Below are 24,645 nucleotides of genomic sequence, written 5' to 3' on the forward strand. Positions count from 1 at the left end.
TCTACTCATTAAAAAAAGAATTAAAAAAATCTGTAAGTTCCCACATTAAAAAAACATTTAAAAAACCAATATAATATATTTTAAAACATTCTAATTTTCCAGAAGGGATTTCTCTACCACTAAGTGCGCAGTGGCATTCAGTCAAGGAGCTGTAGGTGGAGATTGTCCACATCCATCTGTCTTTCCATAAGTTACAGATGGAAAAACACCGTTGTCTTTTAAAATGTTCAACTCAGTAGGATGACAGTAAAATGAAATGAACAATCAAAGCACACAAGATGCCAATCTGAGCTAGTGCACAGCACTACTAACAAACCCAGTGTTTTGCTCTCATCCCATCGGTCACGTCCTGTTAGATCACATCCCATTTTATCACAGTCTGTTGCATGATCGTTGCTGCATGCTGGAATGTTAAATGAGCAACATAATCAATCAATACCAATTTCAAATTGGAACTCAGCTGTAAATCTGTACTGAGTTGAAGATGCTAGAGATTGTAATACAAGTTATCAAAAGTTACAGTTTTACGAAACCTCCCATTCTGTTTTTCTTTCAAAACTTCATTTCTAACAGGTCAATTTAATAAAATAAATTAAGTCTGTGCCTGCACTATGTACAGCACTTACCTTTGAATTCAGATGTAAACTTCCATCAAACTAATCCTACAGAACAAGAACTGCGTGCTCATTCATAGGGTAATAGGAATTACAAAACGACAAGTTTCTGTTTCAAAGATTTTGCGATCTCACTAAGTGCCATTTTGTCATAGAAGTCTTTACATAATCTCTCCAGTTGCATAACTGTGCTACTTTGTTGCTTATAACAGGGAGCAGCAGCAAAACCAAAAATCACTAAATAAACCATGTCACACAATTTTGTGGAAGTACCTCCATTCCTTACCCATTGCTAAGGGCCCCAATGTAGCCGTTCCATCTCACCATTTCTCAGCTGTACTGTGATGCTATACTCCAGCACCCAGCTTTCTGAGGATCACTTCCACCAGAACCTCAAGATTCTACTACCTCTGTCCTGGCCTCAACCATCTCCACCAGTGCATTAGACAGCATGGGGCTCCCAGTCCTACTATTCCAGTTTTAGATAGGTCTTCATCAGAGACTTGCCATGATCAGTAGCACAACAATTTTTGGAAACAGCTGTGACAGGCCGGCCTGCCTCCCAGCACTGAACTCCAGCCCAATGGATGACATCCAATCTTTGTTGTGGTGATATTACTTTCACTTAGAGATTGAAATGAGATTCTCACTGGTAATGGGTCAGAAATTGAGGTTTGGATCTTTTGCAGAAAAAAGCACACATGTTGATCTACCTACTTGCCATCTCCAACTGGCAACTATATTAAAAAATCCTAGTTAAATTATTGAAAAAAATAATATCTCTCTGCAATTTAATTAAAAAATAAGCCTGCCAAACAAAAGCAAGAGATTTATCTATTACTGGTGTGATCAATAATATGTAATCTGGTTTCTAGAAACATTACTCCAAGATATGCTTTTCACTTATCTGCTCCTATGTCCTTCAGCATCACAGTATGAGTACTACAATAAACAGTTCCATGATAACACAATGTATATATTTACTGTTCTGGCTGACCTTGGATTTATACATGTAATAAAATAATATCCAATAATTATTGACAAATCTATTAAGATGAGTTAGGCATCAGCCTGTGCATTTAAAGACACAGTGCTCTATTATTACGAATTGTCAATGTTCTCCCTTCTCTGTTCCAGTGCCCATCACAAATGAGACACAAAGCCTCTCACTTTCTGTAATCTTTAGCCCTGACCTAGAGGGCTGCTCCCCAGCCTTTGGTTTTCACAGCATCCTGTGTTACTTTTGTCAGTTTGGGAGTACTGCTTTGTTGTCAAGCAGAAACAGTTTCTGTTAAGTATGCATTCTGCTACAACTCCTCCTAGGGTGAGTACCGTTACAGAAAAGGTGTGTTATCAAAATGTATTTCTAGTGTTAACAACAAAACTGACATTACTTCTCATATTTTGTTGTCAGAGCTAAAAGCAGGATGGATAAGTTTAGTATGTGCCATGTCTCATGCATATATTGGTACTAAAACCACTTACCCATGTCTCATAGGAGGATACTTTTGTGCCATATGGCTTTATTTTCAATTGTATGCACTATATTTATCTGGTTAACCTGAAGACATTTAAAAATTTCAGAGTTTGGCTGTCTCTCAAAACTCCCCTTCTGTTTTGAGACAATCAAAAAAGGAATGAGAAATAAGAGTATGGTAGACTTGAGTTATTTATTTCATTGGTAACTATTTTACAACAAAAAAGCAGTATTCCTATATAATTACAAATCTTAGAACAGGCGGGTATAAACATTAAATTATAATGTTTTTTAAAGGTGAAATTTTAAAATTTGGACTTAAATCTTATTTTCACATCAATTTTTATATGGTGTAAAATAGGTAGTAGTACCACCCCATTTTATATCATTTATAGCCACATTTTATAAGCTTCTAAGTAACAACAAATCCTTGGATAGCCTGATAGGGGCCACTTAAAAGACCTTCAGTGCACAAAAGCCCTTTCCACAACTCTTACAGTGTATGGGTGAGGGAGGTCACATTGAGGGCAAATTTAAGATGGCTGCAATTTACTCCTGTTCTAAGGCCCCTTTATGTTACTAAAGTGATGTAAATGTTTAAGTCAGAAGCACATTTAAAATTACCAAATGAAAGGGGCTAATCTCCAAAAGCTCCCTGCCCGATTTTTTTTTTGGCACAGAGACAAGTTTTTAAGCTGTCATAACCAAAAGGCAGAAATTGTCCTTAGCAAGAACCAGTTTCTAGTGTCATTAAGGTCTACAGAAGAAATCTGCTAAAATCCCTTGTTGAGCTTCATCCTTTTCTCTTCCATCAGCTGAAAACTGTTTAATATATTACACACTGTCCAAGAAATTTTCTTCTACCTAACAGGATTTAAACTCTTTACTTTTATAAAATATTAAGAATAGGATACGTTATGAACTATTAAGCAAAATACATTAACATTTCAGGATAATATACATGAAAGGAAATAAATCAGAACAATGCCTCAATGGTATCAAAGCCAAATGAGAAAATCTAAGCAATTCACACTGATACGCTTCCACTGACCAGGATCATCACACTGACATGCCTCCTGTACTCCTTTTCACACACAAATCAATCAACCCAAACACACACTTCTACCAATATGACAACAGAATTTCAACTCTTTGGTCAGTCATAATGTGACTACATGGCTCTACAGCAAGACTTTTAATAATTGAAAAGCATATATGTGCTCTAAAATCAGGATGAGAGAAGACCACCTCACAGGGTCATCTGCTGAGGATGAAGTGAAAACAAACAAGGAAAGGGGGTAAGTTAGGAAAGAACAAAATATACAGACTGACTTTGTGCACAGTGTTTAGCTAAGAAGCAGCAAGAATGAAACCATACTACTCAACAGCAGCTTTTAGGTAGTAAATTCAGTATTAAAGTATTAGTGACACTAACTAACTTGAAAAAGTATAGTAGATGTAGATAGTGGCATTGCATATAACAAGGAAAATATTGTATTCTACCCTTTCCATGCAATTAAAGACTGCTTAAAATCTCTTTGAAGTCCATTTCTGATGGCTGAGATTGATATGAGCTTAACAATTTGAAGAAGTGAAAGGAAGAAACCTAAGGGATGTACTTAGAGAGTTTTTGCATTTTGCCTGTGCTTTATTCTTTTTTGCTCCGAAGCTGCTCTTGTTAACCTGGGCCCCCATTCAGCAAAGCACTTAATCATGTGCCAAAATTTCATTGATTTCAATGGGACTAGGCTTTGGCTTAAGTGCCTCACTGAATTATATATTATTTTTCACTTTCCCTTACTTCTTTATGAACTTAACTACTGAGAGTAATGCATCACTCAGTGCAAGGTAAACTGCTGGTTTTTAGGCAGGTGACATAATACCTATCTGGAAACCTCACTGCCATTTAACTAAAACAAATTATAAACTCTTAACTATGAATAATGGTGTGAATTGCAGTAACAATAAAACTTTATTTTCCCAAACAGTTTTCAAAAAGGAAGGAACCAGAAAGAATCAATATTGCTAGGACTCTGTGTGATCTATGCCAATAGAAGAGTAGAGCAAGTAATTTGACTGTTTAAAAATACTGTTATTTTCCATCCAGATATGTTACAAATTAACATATATAACAAATTTATACATTGCATAGGAAAAGTGACATAATTTTGATGAGTTATCATAACAAATACTCACTCTCGTTGCATTTTGACAAAATGTAAAGAAACTGATCTGTACCCATGCATTCATATTAGTTGCCATTTCTATTTGTGCTGCATTTTTTAATGCCATTAATTCATCTGCAGCTATTCACCAAATCTCTGTTGTTTAAGGAGTTCCTAAATTTCAAAGGCTCTTAAGTGCCTGTAAAGTACACCTACCCAAATGTACATCACAGGAGAATGAGGAGTGAACTGAAAGACTTCCGTGTCTGTCAGGATTATAACTTCCAGTTTCAACCTTCTCTCACATTTTGGGTGAAGAATGACTGAAGAATTTTTCTTCCTGGAATCCTTCACTCATCCTCATCTGCCCGGCCTAACAATTTCTGTGTTTGTTAGGAGAAACAAAGCTTTTGTGGAACTATCTATTTCATTACTTTTTCTTCTTTTGAACCCTATTCTGGTTTACGGTTATCCTGACTGCACTTGGGTTTCATTTCTCATGCCACCTTTCCTTGTCCTGTGGTCAAAAAACCGATGCCAGGGAACATTGATAGTAAGAAATTATGTAGCTTAAGAAACAGGTGTGAGATGCATCTCCAGTAGGAAGAAGATCTATTAGCACAGATCAGGGTAAGCTCATTGGAGCAGAGATAAAAACAAGAATCATAACTAGGTCTGTAAAATACATGGTCAGATTTAATCACTATGGTTTTTCAAAAAAGAAAAAATGAATCATTTTGAGCAAATGTGTAAGGCAGTAAACGAAAACATTTTATTTCCAAAAGTTTTTGACAAGAGCTTGTCTGGAAAAGAAGCAAAGAATGGTCACAGATCAAAATTGTGTCTCTGAACCAGAAATAAAAAAGTAAGGTGAAACAGTTTGTTTCTGCCATGGAAACAGTAAGTGGCAAAGAATCTCAGTATTCCATAGAAAGTCACACACAGTTTCATTAAGGATTTTCAAAGAAAGTGAAAAGCAAGTAGAGAAATTTGCAGGTGACTTTTTTCCCCTCTGCTACATACAAGAGGGCTGTGGAAATGCAGGAGTCACTGGAGCCCAGAGATACAGTTTAAGGAATAAATTAAATATTTGCATGGATAACAAGAATAACTAGTCATAATGATGGTTTCAGTCACACGGACTATATGAAGCAGTGTGTGAAACGTTAGCCTTAAAACTGTTTTACTTCTTACATTTGAAGTAATTCCTCAAGTTAGACTTACAGTAAACTAATACTTTGTAAGAAAACTACTTGCAAGGTAAACTGAGACACAATTATATTTTAGATAATTTTACTCTGTACATTTTTCTAGTATTAAAAGTCATACACAGCAGAGAATGTTATAAAGGACAATGTTTAATATCAGTCTAATGAAATACAAAACATTTTCACTATGACCCCAAATTAAAATTTTTAGTACAGTGTTCTTTTAATCTAGTTCAGTTCCTTGATCTTACTTTCCACACAGCTCTACCACCGGTTGTGCCAGCACAACAGAAGGAATGGCACAGGGTGGGAACAGCAGCCAGGGGAGGGGGAAGCAGGAAAGAAGGGGTCAGAATTGGATAAACTAATCTTGCTGCTAAAGAAATGTGTCCATTATCAACATCAACACATCCAGGTAGTGCTGCTCCCCTTTACTGGAATTGTTTATAGAAATACAGCTAAATGTGACAGTGTACAGCTGCCAACCCAGGTCCAAATCAGTGAACTAAAGTAACTAGCTAACATGGTATTTTTAACATATTATATAAACACACAGTAACAAAGTTAACTGGAAGAGATCATCAGCATAAAATACTCTTACCAGTATTAGTCAATAGAATAACTGAGGTTCAGCTTTGAGCAAAAGACACATCTCTTGAAGAAGGAGGAGATGGTGAGCTGAGAAAATCATCATCTTCAGGGGTAGATTCAACAGCTGACAATGATTCGTAATACTCATCCTCTCCATCCAGTACTTTGATTTGGCTTAAAAGTAAACAAACAACACTCCTTAAGTTAAAATTTAACTCTGTCAATATCTTCAGAAATAGAAACTATTCTGTGGATGTAAAAATGCAAATCCCTAGTATAAGAATGGAAAAAAAAAAAAGATAGGATGATTTGATGAGCAAGATACAGCTTTTATACATATTTCAAGTGCTATTACATTTTATGATTATATTCTCAATGGTTCTGAGGATCAGTGAAATGCAATCTCATTTTTCAGTTTGGGAGTATAGAATGATAGAAAAACTATTTGCATCAAATAGGCATTTAATTTGAGCAATATGGCTTTTTTGTCTGTATATGTTCCACAAGTAGGATATGATTTTGGTATCATATTTCAGATGATGGCTTGCTGTGAATGTGAGCCAAAGACTACATCATCAATTTTTGGGAAAAGCCCTATTGACAGCAAGGGGCTTTCATTTTTTTGCGATGTATGATGAGCAGTCCCATGTTAGTGTTTTTATTCCCAGAATACAAACTTTTTTAAACTAGGAGAGGGAGAGAAAAAAAAAACAAATCTTGCACAGTCATGCAAAATTTTGGGCTTTAACCTTGACTCAAAGACGTTCTGTTCATACAGTTGCACTCAGAAGATTAATAAAAACCAGAGGAAACAATACAGAAAGTCCTGGTAAATTTTTGGACTAAATGTGTCTGCAAGAACAAGCATCCATCAGTTCTCTCCAGTCTATGTGATCAGGCAGGGAAATATTTTGGCAATTGTATAGGAGCCAGCCTAGTTTCTTCTACCTATACCAGGTGGTAACTGCTCATGTAACAATGAGAATTGTCTCAGTTCAACAGAGAAGGAGCAACTCCCTTTCGTGCGGAGTGGCCTCTCTGTCAGCTCCTCACGTGTGCTCCCCCAGGAAGGCAGAGGCCCATTGCAAGTGTGCTGCTGCGGCGATGGCAGGGCTTCTGGACAGGTTCTAGGTCACACACCTTCAGCACCAACACTCTTCACTTGGCACATTTCACTAGTGGTAAACACACTTAAAAATATGAAGAATGCTGGTGTTTTGTTTGGTAGTAATAGTACACAGAGAGACCTGGGGAGCATTTTTTGTAAGAATCAGTTCTAGTGTCTGCAGACAGCAGTACATGCAAGTTTTACATTTGCTTCTGCAGAAAATGTCCAATATCAATGCACAGAAATATGTTAGTTGTTTATTTTTAGAAACCTCTCTAGAAAGTTTTGCATATTCTGTAATATCACAAAGGACTTCTTCTGTTTACAGTTGCTTAGAACTAAGAAGATAGATATTTACCCAAGTTTTCTTGGCTTCCTCTTGCTCCCTTGATATTCTAGAGTTCCCTGTGGAGAGGGCCAAGAACACACAGTCAAAGCAAAGCAGCAAGTCGTTAATTTTTAATTCAAAGTGATTTTGTGTTGAATGCAAGCAGATGCTGATAATATCAGAAGTCACAGCATAATTTTTTTGATCAAAGGGCTCAAGTGAGCCTGATGAAGCATGCATCTTGCTCGTCTTTGATAAACCACATCAATTATTCACCGTGAAGGCAGACATCCTGACATGAAAGCAACAGATAAAGAGCATAAGCACATGTTCAAGACGAGAGCAGAAGAACGTGGGGGTGGGGCTGGAGGGGCTGAAACAGGTATTAATAACAGAATTATTAACTGGAAACAAAGCCAGTAAAACAGCTTTATTGCCACTTTGAACTCACATTTAACTGGTTATAGTACATGTTGTCCTCAGGGCTATTCAGCATTTTGGGCTGCTGACATCGTCGACGAGGTGTTCTCAGCTTCTGTTCAAGACAGTTTTCTGAACCTACAGTAAGATAACACAATTTAGTTTTAAGCTGTGCCAGGTGCTGTGAACGTCTTAACACATTTTAGTCTGTAAATGGTCTTTTCTTCTGTCCTATTTGGTCCTGGATTTATTAGCAAGTCTGTTCTATCCAAAGTAAGCAAACAGAAATTTGGGAGTCTTTGTTTTCTCTTTTGAACTTAGTTCAAATGCAAGTGTTTATGCAGAACTTGATTTTCACTTTTAAACATTTTTTATTCTTCCATATATCTATATCACACAGTTCCTTATTCCTTTCACACTTTATCTTAATATCTTCTGTTATCTAAGCAGGAAATGAGGTATATTGTGACTAGCTAAGGACGCATAATTCAGCAGCAACAAAATAGTTTTTCTACAGTAGACAGTAATAAAGTCTCTTGACTGATGAGACTTAGTCTATTATCATCATTTTCATTATATAAAAAGGCTACCTTCTTGACATGGCTCTCTGTTTAATCAGATTAACCGAACCAGTTTGGAATTACACTTTCTTCATATAATTTGTGATGTGCTGTAAAGTAACAGTTGCTTAAAGTCATCTGGAAAGCAGAATTTAAAGATGAAGGAAATATTTCAGACGGGTTTCTGAATAGAACTAACAGCTTGCTAATTTTTTTTTTTTTTTTTTTTTTAGTATTAAGGAGAAAAGACATTATGGTGTGCCGTACTCTGTTTTACCAGGTATTTTCCATGGTACATACTTTGGATTACAGGATAACTATTTTCAGGATACGTAAATTACTAAAAAAATATTGTAGGGGTAACAAAAGGTAATTTACTTTTCAAATTATTCTTCCAATGCCTTTGACTTTTCTCATATCTCCCTGTTGAAAATTATTTTAGTGACAGTATGAATAAAAACAGGGTTTGGCAGCACCAAAGGAAAAATATACATCTTATACATTTGCATTCCATACTGCACAAGGAAATAGCTCCTATACAAAAGGCCAGCACAAAGATCAAGTAGCATGAGTTCCTTTAAACACTTCAAATCTCAAGTTAATATGGCTTTTGCAGATGCAGGGCTCTAATCTCACAAATCCATTGACAAGATCTGGCCTTAAGGAGCAGGTAACATTACAAAGGAAGTTTATTATGCACTCAGGCTTACAGTTTGTACCTGCAATCTGGATGAGGTAGAGGAGATGATTGAACTTTGGCCTTTTCAGCCAAAAGACAGACTTTTTCTAAGAGATTTTCTTCCTTTCACTGTCTTTCTCCCTCTCAACAATAAAATTTTAAAGATAATAATTTCCTCTCAGTGTGCAACTGCAATGTCTGCGTGGGAGAGGAGCACTTGTTCATTCCATCACAACACCTGGGAGGGATGGTGGTTAAATGACCACCAGGGAATTGACTGCAGAGCTGGGTCTAAAATTCAAACTCGATTTTATAGAGAAAGGTTATATTTATCCATGAAAACAAAAAAAGTTTAAAATAATACACTCATGCTGCTTGCTAATTTAATACCCAATGCTTCAATACTTTATACTTTCAAGTTAAGTAAACCTTTATATTTTTGCTAAAGAGATTGTGATGGCTGAGCCAGAATCTTTGCTACTTGGGTGTATTGTATACAACCAGACAAGGCAGAAGCTGTACCAGAAAACAATTCTGAGGAAATTGGGTGCCCAAATAATATCTGTTTCTTTGAAAATTTTTTTCACTATGATTTAGATAGGATATAAGTGCAATTTTGTTCTCTCTGAAGTCTGAAAATGTTGTGAAGACCTGTCATAACTACATTCTAGCCTCTCTCTGCTCTGAAAGTTACTCAAATTGATCTTAGAGCTTTCTTTCTCAGGACAGCAGGGTCTGCAATTATTGCAAGCAATGTTTTCAGTTGCAAGGCCATTTGAGCTTTTTCTTACAGCAAGATAGTTTTTGAATACCTCTCAATGAAGTTTTTTTTATTCTAGAAAGAGGCTGGTACGAAATCAGGTCCTCACTGTTTTGCGTCATTTCACATATCTCTCTGCAGCTTGTAAAAATACAGCACACAAATACTTAGAAATTTTTAAACAGTACAATAATGTGATGGAGTGTTCTTTTTTCCTTTCCCCTAAGTGCTCTTGAGGCCTTCACATTTTTTTTTTCAAAACACACATATATATAGGTTGGTTTTTTTTAATGTCTTTTATTCATTAGGATTCTGAGTCACTAATATTTTGCTCTACCTTTTTATCCTGACACTTAATTATTTCTGTGTATCCTATGGGTGGTCTGCAGCTTGTGTTCTCCAAAGGAAATACCCTTTCAGTGGGCCCATTTGTCTTAGTTGCACACTACATGAACAGTACAAAATCTGGTAACATTTATCATAAACTACCATATCTGGAGAAAATGGTATTAACATGTGCTCAACACTCAGCAGTTGCATAGGCATTTTAAATGCTGTTCTAAAATATTTTGCTTTGATGACAAACTTAAAGCCACCAATAAGAAAAAAGTCACTTGTAATTTAATAGCAATAGTAGCAGCACCAGTATCATTAACAAGGTATTGTCTATACTGCACAGAAATTGTGCCAAGTGCCTCTGGCACATCCAGGCTCCTTAGTTTGCTAGAAATTTGGAGACCAGATGAGCGAGTGTGAGCACATGCACTTTCTTCAGGTTGTCCTTCAGCATCACTTTTTAAGAAAGAGATCTGACCCCCTTTTGTCTGCAAGAAAACCTTTTCTTGTAACTGAGCAGAGAAACTTGTGAGGCTACAATTTCTTATTTGATAAATCCTTTACTGCAGTGCAGAAATAACAGAGAGTAGGCACAATGCTTTCTGCGAAGTGCACTATGTCAGCTGATCGGAGCGTAGAGCAGCTGAGGTTCTGGGCATCCTCCTCTCGCTTGAGCCCAGAGAGGCTGACACACGTGCGTGAGTAGGCTCATGTGGATGTTTCCCTAAAGACACCACTAAATTGATGTTGCTTACAGTGAAGGGAAATAGAAACTGGCTAATGGATCAAGCGGTTGGAGTAGGAAGTATTTCTAAGTAAAGAAATGGATGGAGTTTCTGTTTAGTCCTCTATTACCACTATTGGTTTTCCTTTTTATTTCTCTGATACATAAGAGCCCAAGCCAAAAAACCAGAACCTTGCAGAGCTTGGACAGATTAAAAAGATATCTTTTTTCAACTAAATGCAAAGTCGAACATCTGAGATACATTTTTATGAACTGGGAATTGTATAGTTGGAAAGCAGTGTCTCCAGGAGAGATGTGGGAACTACAGATATTCAGCTGAATATTAAATAGACTGGATGCAAAGAAGAGAGGACTACTCAACAGAAACAGGAAAACAGTTTTATTGTTGTGTACAGAATTGTTTTAAAGTGGATGCAATAAAGGGCAGAATGTTTTGAGAACAGGAACGATTTGAAATCTGGAAAATCTGCCATATGGTGAGAAATATATGAAGACTGTTCTACTTCATTTTTTCAAAAGAAGGTTAAGAGGTTATTTGAAGCAAGTGTAAACCCCTATATAGAAAGTGGAGGGTTTTTCACATTTGAAAACAAAAGTCTAGACTAACTAATGGTCAGAAGCAGAAGAAAATTTTAGACCAGAAATACAGCACATACTGAAAGTAATCAATCAGGAGAAAAAATATTTAGCAGTATGATGGAAACTCGGGTTGAGATTAGAAGCTTTTAGAAAAGGCATGTTTTGACTTAAGCTAAAAACCATTGAAGATGTGACACAGATCACGTCTAGCTTAACAGGAATTAATTTCTCTAATGTAATTTTTTATCAGAACTCTCAGTCTGCAGAAGATCTGTATTGATCTTTTAAATTCTGGGATATAGTTTCTGAATTTCCACATGATTCTTCTTTGTTTTCTTATGGCTGAAATGGAAATATTTTTCTTCAATTAGCCATCATATTCATTATACTGACACTTTTAACAATATCTCTTGGCTTGGGGATGATTAGCAGATTTCTTATGCCTTATCTTATTTAGAAGATTTTTCTGTTTAAAAATCCATCATTTCCATAAACTGCAAAGGACTCTTTCAGAAATGTACAAACTGCCAAGCCATAAGATTTAACAAAAGACTTCAAAGTGCTCTTTAGCACTGACACAAGTACTTTTGCATCTAAGATTTGGGCCCTGACCAATACTTTCAAAACAGTAGTGGCCAAAACATATTTTTTTAGTGACTTCCCATGAGGCAGATGACTTCACTTGATATTCACTGAAAATCTCATCTTAGATGTCCTTCTTGTCTTGATTATCTTAGTATTGAACGCATGGGTACCAGGCGCTGGGCAGGCATGTCAGAGGAACAGAATCATCAGATTTTGCTAGCTGAAATGAAATTAGGGTCTCCATAAACTCCTCATCTAAACTCTTGCTTCAAAAACCTCTTGATGCTGATAATCTTGCTAATTTTTCCAATATGGAGAATTCTGCACAGAAATGGTGAGGAAGCAGCTTTACTGCATTTGGAACTTGTAAAATAAACTGACGTGAATCAGATTGTTTTAAGGGTGGTGCAGCACACGTGGGGCTCTAAAAATTGGTTGACGTCTTACTTTTTCTGCAAGGAATGCACACAAAGGTTCTTTGCCAGTGTGGCAATGCCCCAAAGAGGCTGTGTTGCCAATTCCCTTGCTGAGGGGACTTCATCCGTCACAATTGATCAAAGAGTGGAGCTGAGTACACTCATTTTCCTTCTGAAGCCATTTACCCAAAGAAGGTTTGGGAGGGGTTAGTCTTGGCTCTTTTACTGCTATAGGTGAACACAAACTGAGTATCACAGGAAGGCTAGCTTTTTCCTAATTACTCAAACAAGGAGATTTAGAGGATGAGAAGGAGCAGTTTGTTAAAGGAAAGGTAATGGGGCCATTTAGGGGATCATATATATTATTAACGGACTAAGCGAATAAAGTAGAGAAATCAGTATGACCAAGAAAAATAGTAAGCATGTAGCTGATTTCCAATCTATAATATCAGATGAAACATGAAAGTGCAACCCTTAATTATAAGCAAATATTAGCACAGACTCATGGGATCTCATCATAACATCTCAAGGTCTACATTCATGAAAATTTAAGCAATGTTTAAAATCATGTTAATTTGTTCTTTGTTTGTTTCTTTTCCTGCCAGTCTAATTTATTCCAAAAGACTTTGGTTCTCAAGCCTGGATATATTGATCATGCCTATGTAAAGCATTGTAATAGCCTGGGGAGAAGACTTTTGTGGAAAAAATTGTCTTTGTTCTCCTTTGATAATTTATATGTATTTTGATGTTTTCAAGTTTCCAGTTTTGAATCATTTTTCAAGGCATCAAGTTAACTTCACTTTTCCTCTTGAAGTCTTAGGCAAATGCAGAAATGACCTCACAGACAATGATAATATACCTCCTCCTCCTGGACTGGATGCTAGTGGATAATTACGTGCAGCATGTTGACTTCAAGGAACAACTACATTTTCTTGTGTGCTTTGCAAGTCTGTTCAAGGAGAGGACTCAAGGGGCTAATGATTGTGGTCCCACTCATATCAGTGTTAAATGGGACTGACTGAACATCACTTACACAGTAAATACTACTGCAAATTAACTAGACTTCATGATTTTCGTTATTTCAGCTTTATTTTAAATAAGAGCCATCTACAAAGGGCACACAATGCTGTTTGGCTATGACTATTCATACAAATGTATTTTCCTTCCTTTTCCATTCCCATGATTCTCCACCATATGCACAAATTTGTATCATACCTTAAGTATAAAACAGGAGTAAAGTGCAAAATGGGAGTAAAATGAAAAATGTGCCTGGAAAGCAGAGTGAATACTCAAGCAGTTAGTCCCCACTGAGCTCCTGCTGCGTCTGCCTGCCATACTCAATCTGGTTAGCGCAGAACTATCCTGCATATCCCTGTCCTAAACTGCAGTCAGTGTGACTTTAGTATGAGCACACATGAAGAGATACCTGGCCCACATCACAGGGTATTTGTACACTGCCTGTTAACGCTACCGAGTATAAAAGTATCAGAAACAAGGACAGGATAGCAGGTCTAATAGGCTTCACTGAACACATACTGTAGAATAATCTGTAGCTTCATTTGGAAATAATGAAGTTATTGTGTCTATGCTACATACTATAAATTCAATTATATTATGGTAGTTCTGCAAAAATGCTGGAGGCTGATAGAAAATAAACACACTGCCTCTGTAAAATTTTAATCTCAGTACAGGCAAAACCACACCAAGAGACAACAACACAGGGTAGGAGAGAATAAAGAACAAGACTCCTTGGTGACTTGAGTAATAAGGTATGTCTTCATTATGTTCTTTTCCCTTCTAAGGTTAGTAAGAGAGAAAAGAGAAAACCATAGGAAGGAGGAAAAAGGAAAAAAATAAACTATTAAGTAAGGTACTGAGAAACTAAGGAAAAGAAGAAAAGGGAATAAAAAACATTAATAGTGAAGCATTTGAACCTATGTTCTGGCATCAGAGGATTAAATTAATCTAGTAACATAAGGAGCCTGGAGGCATATTGACATAATACTATTAACAATTGTAATTGTCTCCAGAATACTTCATGCTTACCTACCAGTAGCTTCAGACCTCTGCAAATGTTCAATAATGCCATCTAGTCTGTTGATATAATGAGATCTAGTGTGGTGGGAACCATTCCTGCCACCAAATTCCCTTGGTGCCTTTCTGTACATAAGAGTGTCCAGGAATATTTATAGGAGCTGGCACTCTTCATGCTGCTAGTGACAAGCAAGCATGGAAAGAACAATAAATCAGATGTGCTTTGAGGAGTTACAAGACCTCAGCCCTTGCTAACTCACAAAATACCTTACTGAATCTTCACGTAAGTGTTGCTAATGGAAAGTAGATGCTAACTACTTAAAAAAAAATATAAATGCTTAGGAAGAGTGATTAATCCTTAGCAACTCCAGTGTACTTAAAGCTCTTACCTGGATTCATTACGTAAAAATAATATATTAGATTGAATCATTTTCAGTGTCAAGTGCTTTGTAGTTGTCATGGGTTAGCAAAGTATAGTCGCGGAAGTGTTCTATAGCTCAAATGCAGTTACCAGACTGACTGAACACACAGAATCTGAAGTAAAAAATCCTATAGAAAGATATAAAATAAAACAAAATCAAGCTTCATGATCACCTTGGATCCCCCACACAACTGTGGTGAAGTAGAATTCTGTTTATTCAGATGGAGTGTGCTCATAGTGCCAAGAGCCATAGACTGCTAGGGAAATTAATGTAGCCTCTTTGATGTCATGTGCATCCCAGAATCTGTAACACACTGCTGAAACTGTGAGGATAGCCTTTTGTTTATAACCCTAAACAGAACCATTTGAATACACACACTGAAAGAGCTTGTAACAGAAGCAATGCATTTTCTTCTACCCAGTGATTCATTACGTACAGCTTCATTTTGGATACTGCAGTTTTATGCAAAGCCATATGCTTTAGATTATAAAGCACACTAAGCAAATCATAAGTTTTTCAAGATGGTATGTAAAGGCTGGTTTTGCATCTGTTTGTTGCCAACGACCCAGATGACACTGTAATTAGAACAACAAATATTTTATGTGAAATCAATCATTTAGCTGTCTCTGAACCCTAAGACAATGGCTTTTAGATACACTTTGTTGGGAAACAAGATCCATAAATAGTTAGAATCTTGGCTTTTGCCATTTTTTTCTTTCCAACACAGTTCTGATCCTTCAGTATTTGTCAGTTCTTTCAGTTTCTATTGTGAGTGATTTGACTGCAGAGGAAAAAGGCAGAGATTAAACAAAGCATACCAAAGAACTAAACTGTCAGTGACTAACATGGGTAAGATTCAAACCTGTCAACAAACAGCACGCTTCTACAAGTATGGTCCTTAGGATATCTTCCCATATGTTAAATATACAGGAGGCCTTATATGCCCTGCACATAATAACATCTAATAGTGGGTTCCAAAGGTGTGGCAATTAGTCGAAGTCCAAGAGGTTTACACAGATACAACTGTAACTTCAGGAAAAAAATAATTCATGCCAAACTATCTGAATGGCAGAAACCACTTCTGAACAATGCAGAAAACTTAACTGATCATTATTTTTCTTTCCCTCCCACCCATGGTGGTTGTGGAAGATGCTTTTTGGTTAATTCATAAAATCATAGAATGGCCTGGGTAGAAAGGAACATTAAAGATCATCTACTTTCAACCCCCCTGACATGGGCAGGGACATCTACCACTAGACCAGGTTGCTCAGAGCTCCATCCAACCCGGCCTTCAACACTTCCAGGGATGGGGCATCTACAACTTCTCTGGGTAACCTATTCCAGTGCTGCACCAGCCTCAGAGTAAAGAATTTCTTCCTAGTATCTAATCTAAATCTACTTTCTTTCAGTTTGAAGACATTCCCTTTGTCCTGACACTACAATCCCTTGTGAAAAGTTTCTCTCCATCTTTCCTTTGAGCCCCTTTTTTAGGTACTGGAAGGCTGCAATTAGCTCATCCTGAAGCTGCCTCTTCTCCAGGCTGAACAATCCCAGTTGTCTCATCCTTTCTTCACTGGAGTGGTGCTCCATCCCTATAATCAACTTGGTGGCCCTCATCTGAACTTGCTCCAATAAGTGCTTTCCCGTGCTTGGAAACCCAGAGCTGGAGGCAGCACTCTAGGTGGGGTCTCACCAGAGCAGAGTAGAGGGGCAGAATCACCTCCCATGATCTGCTGGCCACTGCTGAGGATGCATGATACAGTTGGCTTGTGATGTTTTCAGAAGAGACAGTTACTGATGAAAACCAGGTCATCTCAGGTATGCTGGAATTACTACATCCCACAGCCTATTTCCTAGTTCTATACAACCTGGTTAATACAATAGCCACCAGGTGATAAAAAATATCTATCTCACATTATCATGTGACATAAGTGATGTCTCTCTCACTGAGCAATGCTGTATGATCAATACAAGTTAATGAAGAACTTCACAAAAGAAAAGCCTACCGAGAGCAATTAAATATGAAGAGATCACTTCCAGATTGAGACATCCCTGAGCCACAAACCACGTTTGGCTGGAGAGTGTTCTGGGCAAATATCTCTGCTTGCCCTACTTTTTTACTATACCCTAGGCTTTTCCTCTTGGTTACTGTGAGACAGAGAGAATTAGGATAAATAGATTTGGATGGGACTGGAAATGTTTTTTTTATGTGTGGATGGGTTTTTCTGTTTGTGTGGTGTTGTTGTTCTTGGTTGGTTGGTTGGTGGTTTTTTTTGGTGTAAGGTTGCTAATATTCAAACAACCAGGAAAGAGATCAACTTTAAATAAATAAATTCAAGCAGAACAAATCCCTAAGAGGCACCTGAAATGGAGGCTGAGGTAACTTCTCACAAGGCAAATATCAGAATCTTCACTGTAGATATTTCAAAATCAACTTTACCTGTTTATGGCAGGAAGGTTGTATTACACTTGCCTCTTTGTTAGCAGTGCACCAGATCAACCTGAGTTTCTGGAAGGCTGAAGTTGAAATTCCATGCAAAGATGAATACAAAGGAGAGCCAGTCATTCTTCAGTTTTCTGGACATGCCCCATTTTCCCTTCTCCATGAGTTTTTATGTGAGGTATTAGCCCTAAAGTAGAAACACTGCGACACCTACACAGGCACCATGCACTTAGAGGCTTGCCATGATGCAAGCTTGTCTCATCAGCATTATGCCATGGTTGGGACTCAGACTGCTGATGCTGTTTATTTATTTAGTGAAGTTAAGGAAAAGAGGATTAGAAAGGATCTCGAGTGAATATTTTGTCCTTCCCTGTCTTCCAAAGTAAAACCATGCACCATGTTGGAGGTATGAGAAATTTTCAAAAAGGCTCAGAAACAAGATATCAAAAAAATTCTCGCAAACACAACATCAACAATGGAGCAACTCATGATACTTCTGCACAGTAAGATGGCAGCTATTCCTTCAAAGAATTAGGATAATGATTTAGTCAATATGATTAAATAAATAGCTTTGGCAATTTTAAAGTACAAATCCTAAATAACATGACAGTATCATCAATTTTAGAGAGAGTCTCCAAAACACATTTGGAGCTATTAATACACAAGTTTTCAAACTGCAGATTGTGGATCCCAAGAGCTACATCTTGTGCTAATATGCTTCAGAAAATTCACTGGACACTTGGCACTAGTTCATCTTGTGGATGCTAGCTATGAAAAGCAAAGCATATGGGGAAAAAGATGAAACAAACATGAAAAGTAAACAGTGAGATTAACTTTTAAAAACAGTCAAAACATTCAGTGCATTAAAGAAGAGTAACAAATCACAAATACCTTTCTAATACTGCTTCTCTGCAGAGCCAACTACTGAATTTGCCAAAAATGCATCATACAATTGTGGAGAATTAGTCTGTGCGATCAAAAGTAGGGCAGGAGGCAATCTGTAAGTTCACATTCTATTAAGATGTGGTTCATAATGGCCTGTGTTTCAGAGTTGCTGTTGTAGCATATAGCCTGGATACATTTAAAGGTAATCCCTCACCTTCTTCCAAACTGTAATAATAGCATTTTTATCCCATGCCCTCAGAGATTAAGCCACTTGATTGACTTTGAATTCTGGACACACAGGAAATTTGTATTAATTTAGCATAATGATGAAGCGCAATAAAGGCTCTGTGGAACCACAACAGCATGGTCTCTAAGGTTTTGTTCATTACAGAAACACAATTTGCATATCTAAAGGCTTGAAACCATGGGTCCATATTGATACAACTAGTATCTCAAATTTGAGTGTAGCAGATTCAGCATGTATTTCAAAGAATAAATGGTAGAAGCCCAAGATAAAACTCTCAGTAGATTTCTTCATTAAGAAAGAAGGTCTTTTTCTGAATTCAAGGTAGTTGGTAGCAGTAGCTTTTAAAGGAGGTATTAAAGAAAGCTTGACCGAAGCTTGTAAAAATACCACTAGTTAGATATTTGCTTCCTGGTGTTGCTACAGTACTTCGGTCTGACAGTGGTAAATGTTGCAAGTAAAGGAGGTATCCTGGCTAGATAAAGGAAACTAATGCTGTTGACCTATGTTCTACAGCAATCCATTTCTTTAAGGGGTTGTTAAGTGCTACTGGGACCCACAGTGATAGTCCGGAAGTGATCTACAGATCAAATTCAGGCCCCTAAATTCTGGAGGAACATTTTGAAAGAGAAACTGAAGAAGCATAAGCAAACTATTCAGTCAGTGACAGATTTTGAAAAATAAGCAGGAGTAGAAAAAACCTTCAGGCTTTAAAGATGTCTGTTAACCTGTGAAAGAGCATCTAGGTTTGTTTTTTGTACTCCTCCCAAATCCAAATCACAACCTTTTATTGACAACTTACACTATGAATCTAGTGGAAGAATGCTAGACAAAAATAAGGGCTCATCACTTTCAGTGGTGCAGTTCCTTGTCTTTCACCCTGAAGTAGTAGATGAGAGTGTCCAGTAACAGCAAAGTAAATTCAGAAAATGTAGGAGACGTTTAAAGAAAAGTGAGGGAGGTCTGCAAAGAATTCCAGCCCTGGGATCTCAGTAATAATATAGAAATTTTAAGCTCTGTATTTCATGGTACTTAGCAACACCACATGCAGTAAGAGTTTGGGGAGTGCAAAGCACACAGAATATGTTAAATTTTCGTCCAGCCTTTCCTAAATGATTCTAAAGAAAATTTTGGTGAAGATTTCAGCTCATGAGGGCAGAGGAAGATATACACATATGTGCATATATACAAATAAAGTAAGTTGACCTTCTGGTATTATAGTGACTTGCTTATGTGACAGTATTTTACTTTGTTCTTGTTTGACAGGGCACAGCTTGCACTAGTATATCAGCTCACTGTATTATATTTCCCTCAGATCACAATCTTTTTACTTTGAGGGTCACTTATTTTAAAGTGGTAAATGCTACAGAATTAGTTAGATTCTTTATTTCTCTCATAAACACATGACTAATTCAAGTGACTTTCATGACATTTTATTCCTCAGAATTTGATAAACCCTTCTTTACCAAAATGAGCATTGATTTCTGGGTTCAAACTGAGGCACTGGAAAGGCTGATTTTTAAACCATTACAGCTTACCCCTTCTGGAAAATCAGGCTCCTCCATGGTGTGCTACTGCAGGTATGCAGAATTTCTTGTCACTCCAGAAAATACAGGTTAAGTGATTTCTGGAATTTCTTTGTGGAGTTGGATATGTTTTCCACCTCCTAATTACTACAGATATTTGAATTTTTTTCAACCCCTTTCTTACAAGTCTATACTAGATTCTTGGCTGGTATTGAATAGTGCATCCCTACAGAATAGCTTGTGATTTAACAACATCAAAATCTATTTGTGTCCTACTTCTGTACTTGGGTCTGTGGGTATTGCAGAGTATGCAAAGTTTGAATTAACACTTTATTAATTACCGTGCACTAATCCCTTGTGTGAATGACCTACAAAGGACCCCACAGAGCTACAACATGAACAAACCGGTGCATTGCAAGTGAACCTCTTGCCACAGAATGCCACTTTTGATTTCTCTCTTTTGGACAGCCAGGAAGTATGGCCATATTAACATAACTCTCTTCCATAACATATCCTACTTCTCAGTAGGACTAATTAGCTTAGGCACAGCACTGCACTCATCCAGCTATATTGCCTCTGGGGTCTGATTCACATCTAGCTTGAGTAGCTTTGCAAAGCCCTGGCATGCGTTGAGTTGCTATATCATAAATTTCTATTATGGCTTATTCTACACTAACTTTCCCATGGAGACAAACCCTAAAAATCAGCTTTACTGCTGTGACCAGATTCATCAAAGTCTCTTACTGAAGCAATGCCATAATAACAATAATGAAAATATCCTAGCCCCAGTAGGAAGGCTCATACCCTGAAAACACTAACATGGGTGCACACCTTCCCTACTAGAACTAGCTCCTCTGAAGCCAGCCCCAACACTAAGCATATGAATAAAAGGGAAAAATTGGAAAATATCAGAAAAAACACATGATATTAACATGGCTTAGAGAAATAAGATTAAAATGAAAATGTGTAACAGAATTTTAACTCCTCTGTTTTGAAAGGACTATCTTAATTATTCCCATTAATAAAGGGCACTGTGAAGTAAAAGGCTATGGGCAGAGAGAAATATGCATTTCTCTTCACTTGTATAAGATAAAATAAATTTTTAAAGTTCATCACTCAGTCTATCTACACAATACTCAAATTAACTCACGAAGCAGTTATAATTCAGAGATAATTGAGAGGCATATACTTTCTACCAACACACAGTAATATGTTAAGAGTACTCAAAGCTAACCTTTGATGAAAAATTCTTATGCTAGATTCTTCAATAAAATAAACATAAGAATAACTTGTGCTTTCATGAAGAGTATCAATCAACATGTAGCTGCTCATCATTGTCTAAATTAAATGAATATGAGACTGTTGGATGGACAAAAGCAAACTGAAGATAATTAGCAAGATTTATATTTACAAATAATGTACAAACCACATCAATTACTTCAAGGAGACCCATAAGACCATGAGTTTTGAAAAATATTTAAATTATAATATATAAAAAAAGAAAGAAACATGACTTGTGGACCCTAAGTTACAGTTCACTGTTTGCTTTCACAAGGTAGAGCAGCAAAAAATTATCTCCCTCTTGTCACACATTTCATTTTTGATTAGGTCATTTTGCATTACTAGTAACTTCAAAATGAAGACACAAAAATATGAGGTGCCAAAGGTATTTTTTCTTCTCTGAAGATGAAAATTAATAGAAGAAAACTATCTACAACACCACATACAGGAAAACAAGATTTTCAGTTTTTACTGCAAACACTCGTTCATGCCAGCAGTCTACATGAAGTCAATGTGTTATTCCACTGCATAATGACGGATCATGTGAGGCCTTGTAAGATGGGACCAGTAGTCTTTAAAATATGGTATTTTTAGTGTTTTATCCCTTTTACTTACTCCCAACCAATAACACATATTTGTCCAAAACAAATTACTGTTCTTTCACCATTTTGTCAGCATTGTTCACAATATTATATATACAGAACTGTAAATCCGTATTTTTATTCGTAAAATACATAGGAGAGGTCAACTACACTTTTTTGCATTCTGAAATTCAATCCCTGCTACTAGGACTTGATCTGGAAAGTTTGTGCAGAGATACAAAATATATTAGATAGCTGTTTTGGCATGTGAAGTCTTAGCTTTACATATCTTGTGTATTTATTTTTCAGAGAAAAAGGACCCCAGTTACTAGGTTTCAACATAAAGCCTTGCAGAGTAGGATGTGGCAGGTTGGCTACACAGCTGCTGTGTGGCCTGTGATGAGGAGGTGCCTGTACTATCTGACAGTGCCAGCAAAGAGCTAATGTCTTCATTACACTCGTCCTTCTTTATCTTTCCTCCATGGCTGCAGACAGCCAGGACTAGGATAACAGTTTGAACATACACAGAATGTGAGGGATGAATTTTCCAGTTATCTCTGAAGTATTAAATTCAGACGTCTTATGATGACATTCTAAACATTATCATTACTTATTTCACTGCAGCTCAACACACAGAGAGGAAGAGATAGTAAATCATACTATGAAGAGCTCCATGATATACAAGAAAGAGCAGTAGCTTGTGCCACTATTCAAGAAAGACTTGAGTGCCCAAACGCTGGCTGTGAACCTGGGGTCACCAAAAGAAGGCTGAGCTCATCAGAGTTCATCCTTGCAATGAAACATCAAGATAGCAGAGGGTCCAAGGGGACCAAGGAGCTGAGAGAGCACAGCTGATTTACCTTTTCTAGTTTTGCTTCCGGAATGAAAATACTCAGAAGCAAATGTTTCATGTCCTGTCATGTATCACACCACAAAAGAGGCAGCAAAGTTTGTCCTTCATGTAGAAACAAAAGGACAAAACCAAAAATCCTGCCTGCAACTGTGTTTTTCTTATCCTTTTAAAGAATTTATGGCAAACCTGTGAATAAGAAGTGCTCTGCGGCTGCCAAGTGTAATGGCACCCAGATATATTTCTAACATCTAACAAAAACAGAATTATGGCAATTGAACTTAGAACATCAGAAAAACATGCTTATTGTCCATACTCAATGAGGGAAAAAGTCAATGACATCACAAGAACTGCCTATGTTTTGGATTCTGTTTGTTTCTTTTGATGGTATCAAAAAGTCTGTTCTAGATTACTGGCATTTGCAGATGAGAAACTACAGAAGTAGCACACAAAATCAATAAAATGATCTCACTACACTTGCCAATGTACATAAGGGGTTTTACCTTTAAAAATAGCCTAGTATTTAGTTGTGTAAGTTCCAAATGGTGTTTAATGGATGAAAAAGCCTAAAGATTTCTGAAAGGTGCTCCTACTTTTTGGCCATTAGCATTCTGCAGCTGGATAATTTAAATCTTCTTTCAATTCTGGGTACTCAAGATCACAGTCCTCTTTACTTCTAAAGGGCAGGAATGTGGAAGAGAAGAATCCCAATAAAACCCATAAAGCACAGCCATTGATGAGCCCAATTCAGAAAGTGCCATGATCAGACAACTGTAGAGTGTCTAACCTGAGTTAGAAGTTAATGAGGCTTCTTTTTTATCAATTTGTTCCCTCATTAATACTGGAATTTTAGGGCAACAGAAACTTTCATTTTTTGAATTCAGGTCATATTAACTAACGGTTTCAGCTGAAATAACATGAAAAAATTTCAGAGATGTTGAAAGAATTCATTCTGGCATCTCAAAAAACAAAACATTTTGATTTTGTCACAAGGGGACTCCTTTCCCAAAAACAGAGGAGGTAGTGCTGCCACCCCTGATATCCAAAAACTCAGTGATTAGGCCATGTTCTTAGGTTGTGAAAGATGTAGCTTCAAGCACCTCCTTTAAGTGATTTGGTACAGGGACCTGAACCCAAACATCGTGCTTCTCAGGAGAGTTGCCTAACTGCTGGGTTAGAAAATATTCTTAGGTAGGTTTTTCTCAGCCTCATGTGTTGAAAGTGTCCCACTTTACATAAAGTAGTTAAATATTCATTGAGACAGAGATTGAAAGCCAGGTGCCGGCCCCCTTTTTCTCTGACTGCTCAAATTACCAGGATCTCAAGTCATTCACATGCTCTCTGTTTCTGTGGCCTACTTACTATTTAATGTACATTCCACTGATGGGAGAAAGGGGAGGAGAAAACACTTTCTTCTCTGAAATTCTGTATCGGCCTTGGGCATAGCCCAGACCAGTGAGAATATGGGTCAGTGAAAGTTTTGAGCTCTACCTTTGGAAGGACAGTAGTATGGAAGGTAAGGAATGATCACTTTCTAACACAGAGAGTAGATAAAAATAAAGTAGTTTAATGACAAGAAATAGTATTATTTAAAGGAGAAAGAAGTGTGACATCTGCATCTATTTGTATCCAATGTTTATCCCTATTGGCACAATTAATAAAAGCTATGCATAAATCACACAAAGTTCATTAAACTCACTGGCTCAGGCTGCTGACTAATTGGTAAATACACACTCGATAAAAATGTAAAATGTATGCCAACTCCACATTGTAAAACTGTTTTCTAGTTAAGAAGTCTCTGCTTCTCT

The 24,645-nt window shown here is 37.1% G+C and overlaps 1 protein-coding gene across 1 annotated transcript in view; it reads right to left on the reverse strand.

The window, feature by feature from the left end:
• Window positions 1-6,093: 6,093 nt before the first annotated feature.
• MYO3B (myosin IIIB) overlaps window positions 6,094-24,645 on the reverse strand; it is a gene marked incomplete at both ends in the record, with an annotated part of 202,185 nt that continues 183,633 nt past the window's right edge. Inside the window, 3 exons of the mRNA XM_082285588.1 lie at window positions 6,094-6,229; window positions 7,522-7,568; window positions 7,943-8,049. Coding sequence (XP_082141714.1) covers window positions 6,094-6,229; window positions 7,522-7,568; window positions 7,943-8,049 — 290 coding nt within the window. The remainder of the gene's footprint in view (window positions 6,230-7,521; window positions 7,569-7,942; window positions 8,050-24,645) is intronic.

This window comes from Coloeus monedula (assembly GCF_965178545.1).
Source record: "Coloeus monedula genome assembly, chromosome: 7".
Classification (NCBI taxonomy): domain Eukaryota; kingdom Metazoa; phylum Chordata; class Aves; order Passeriformes; family Corvidae; genus Coloeus; species Coloeus monedula.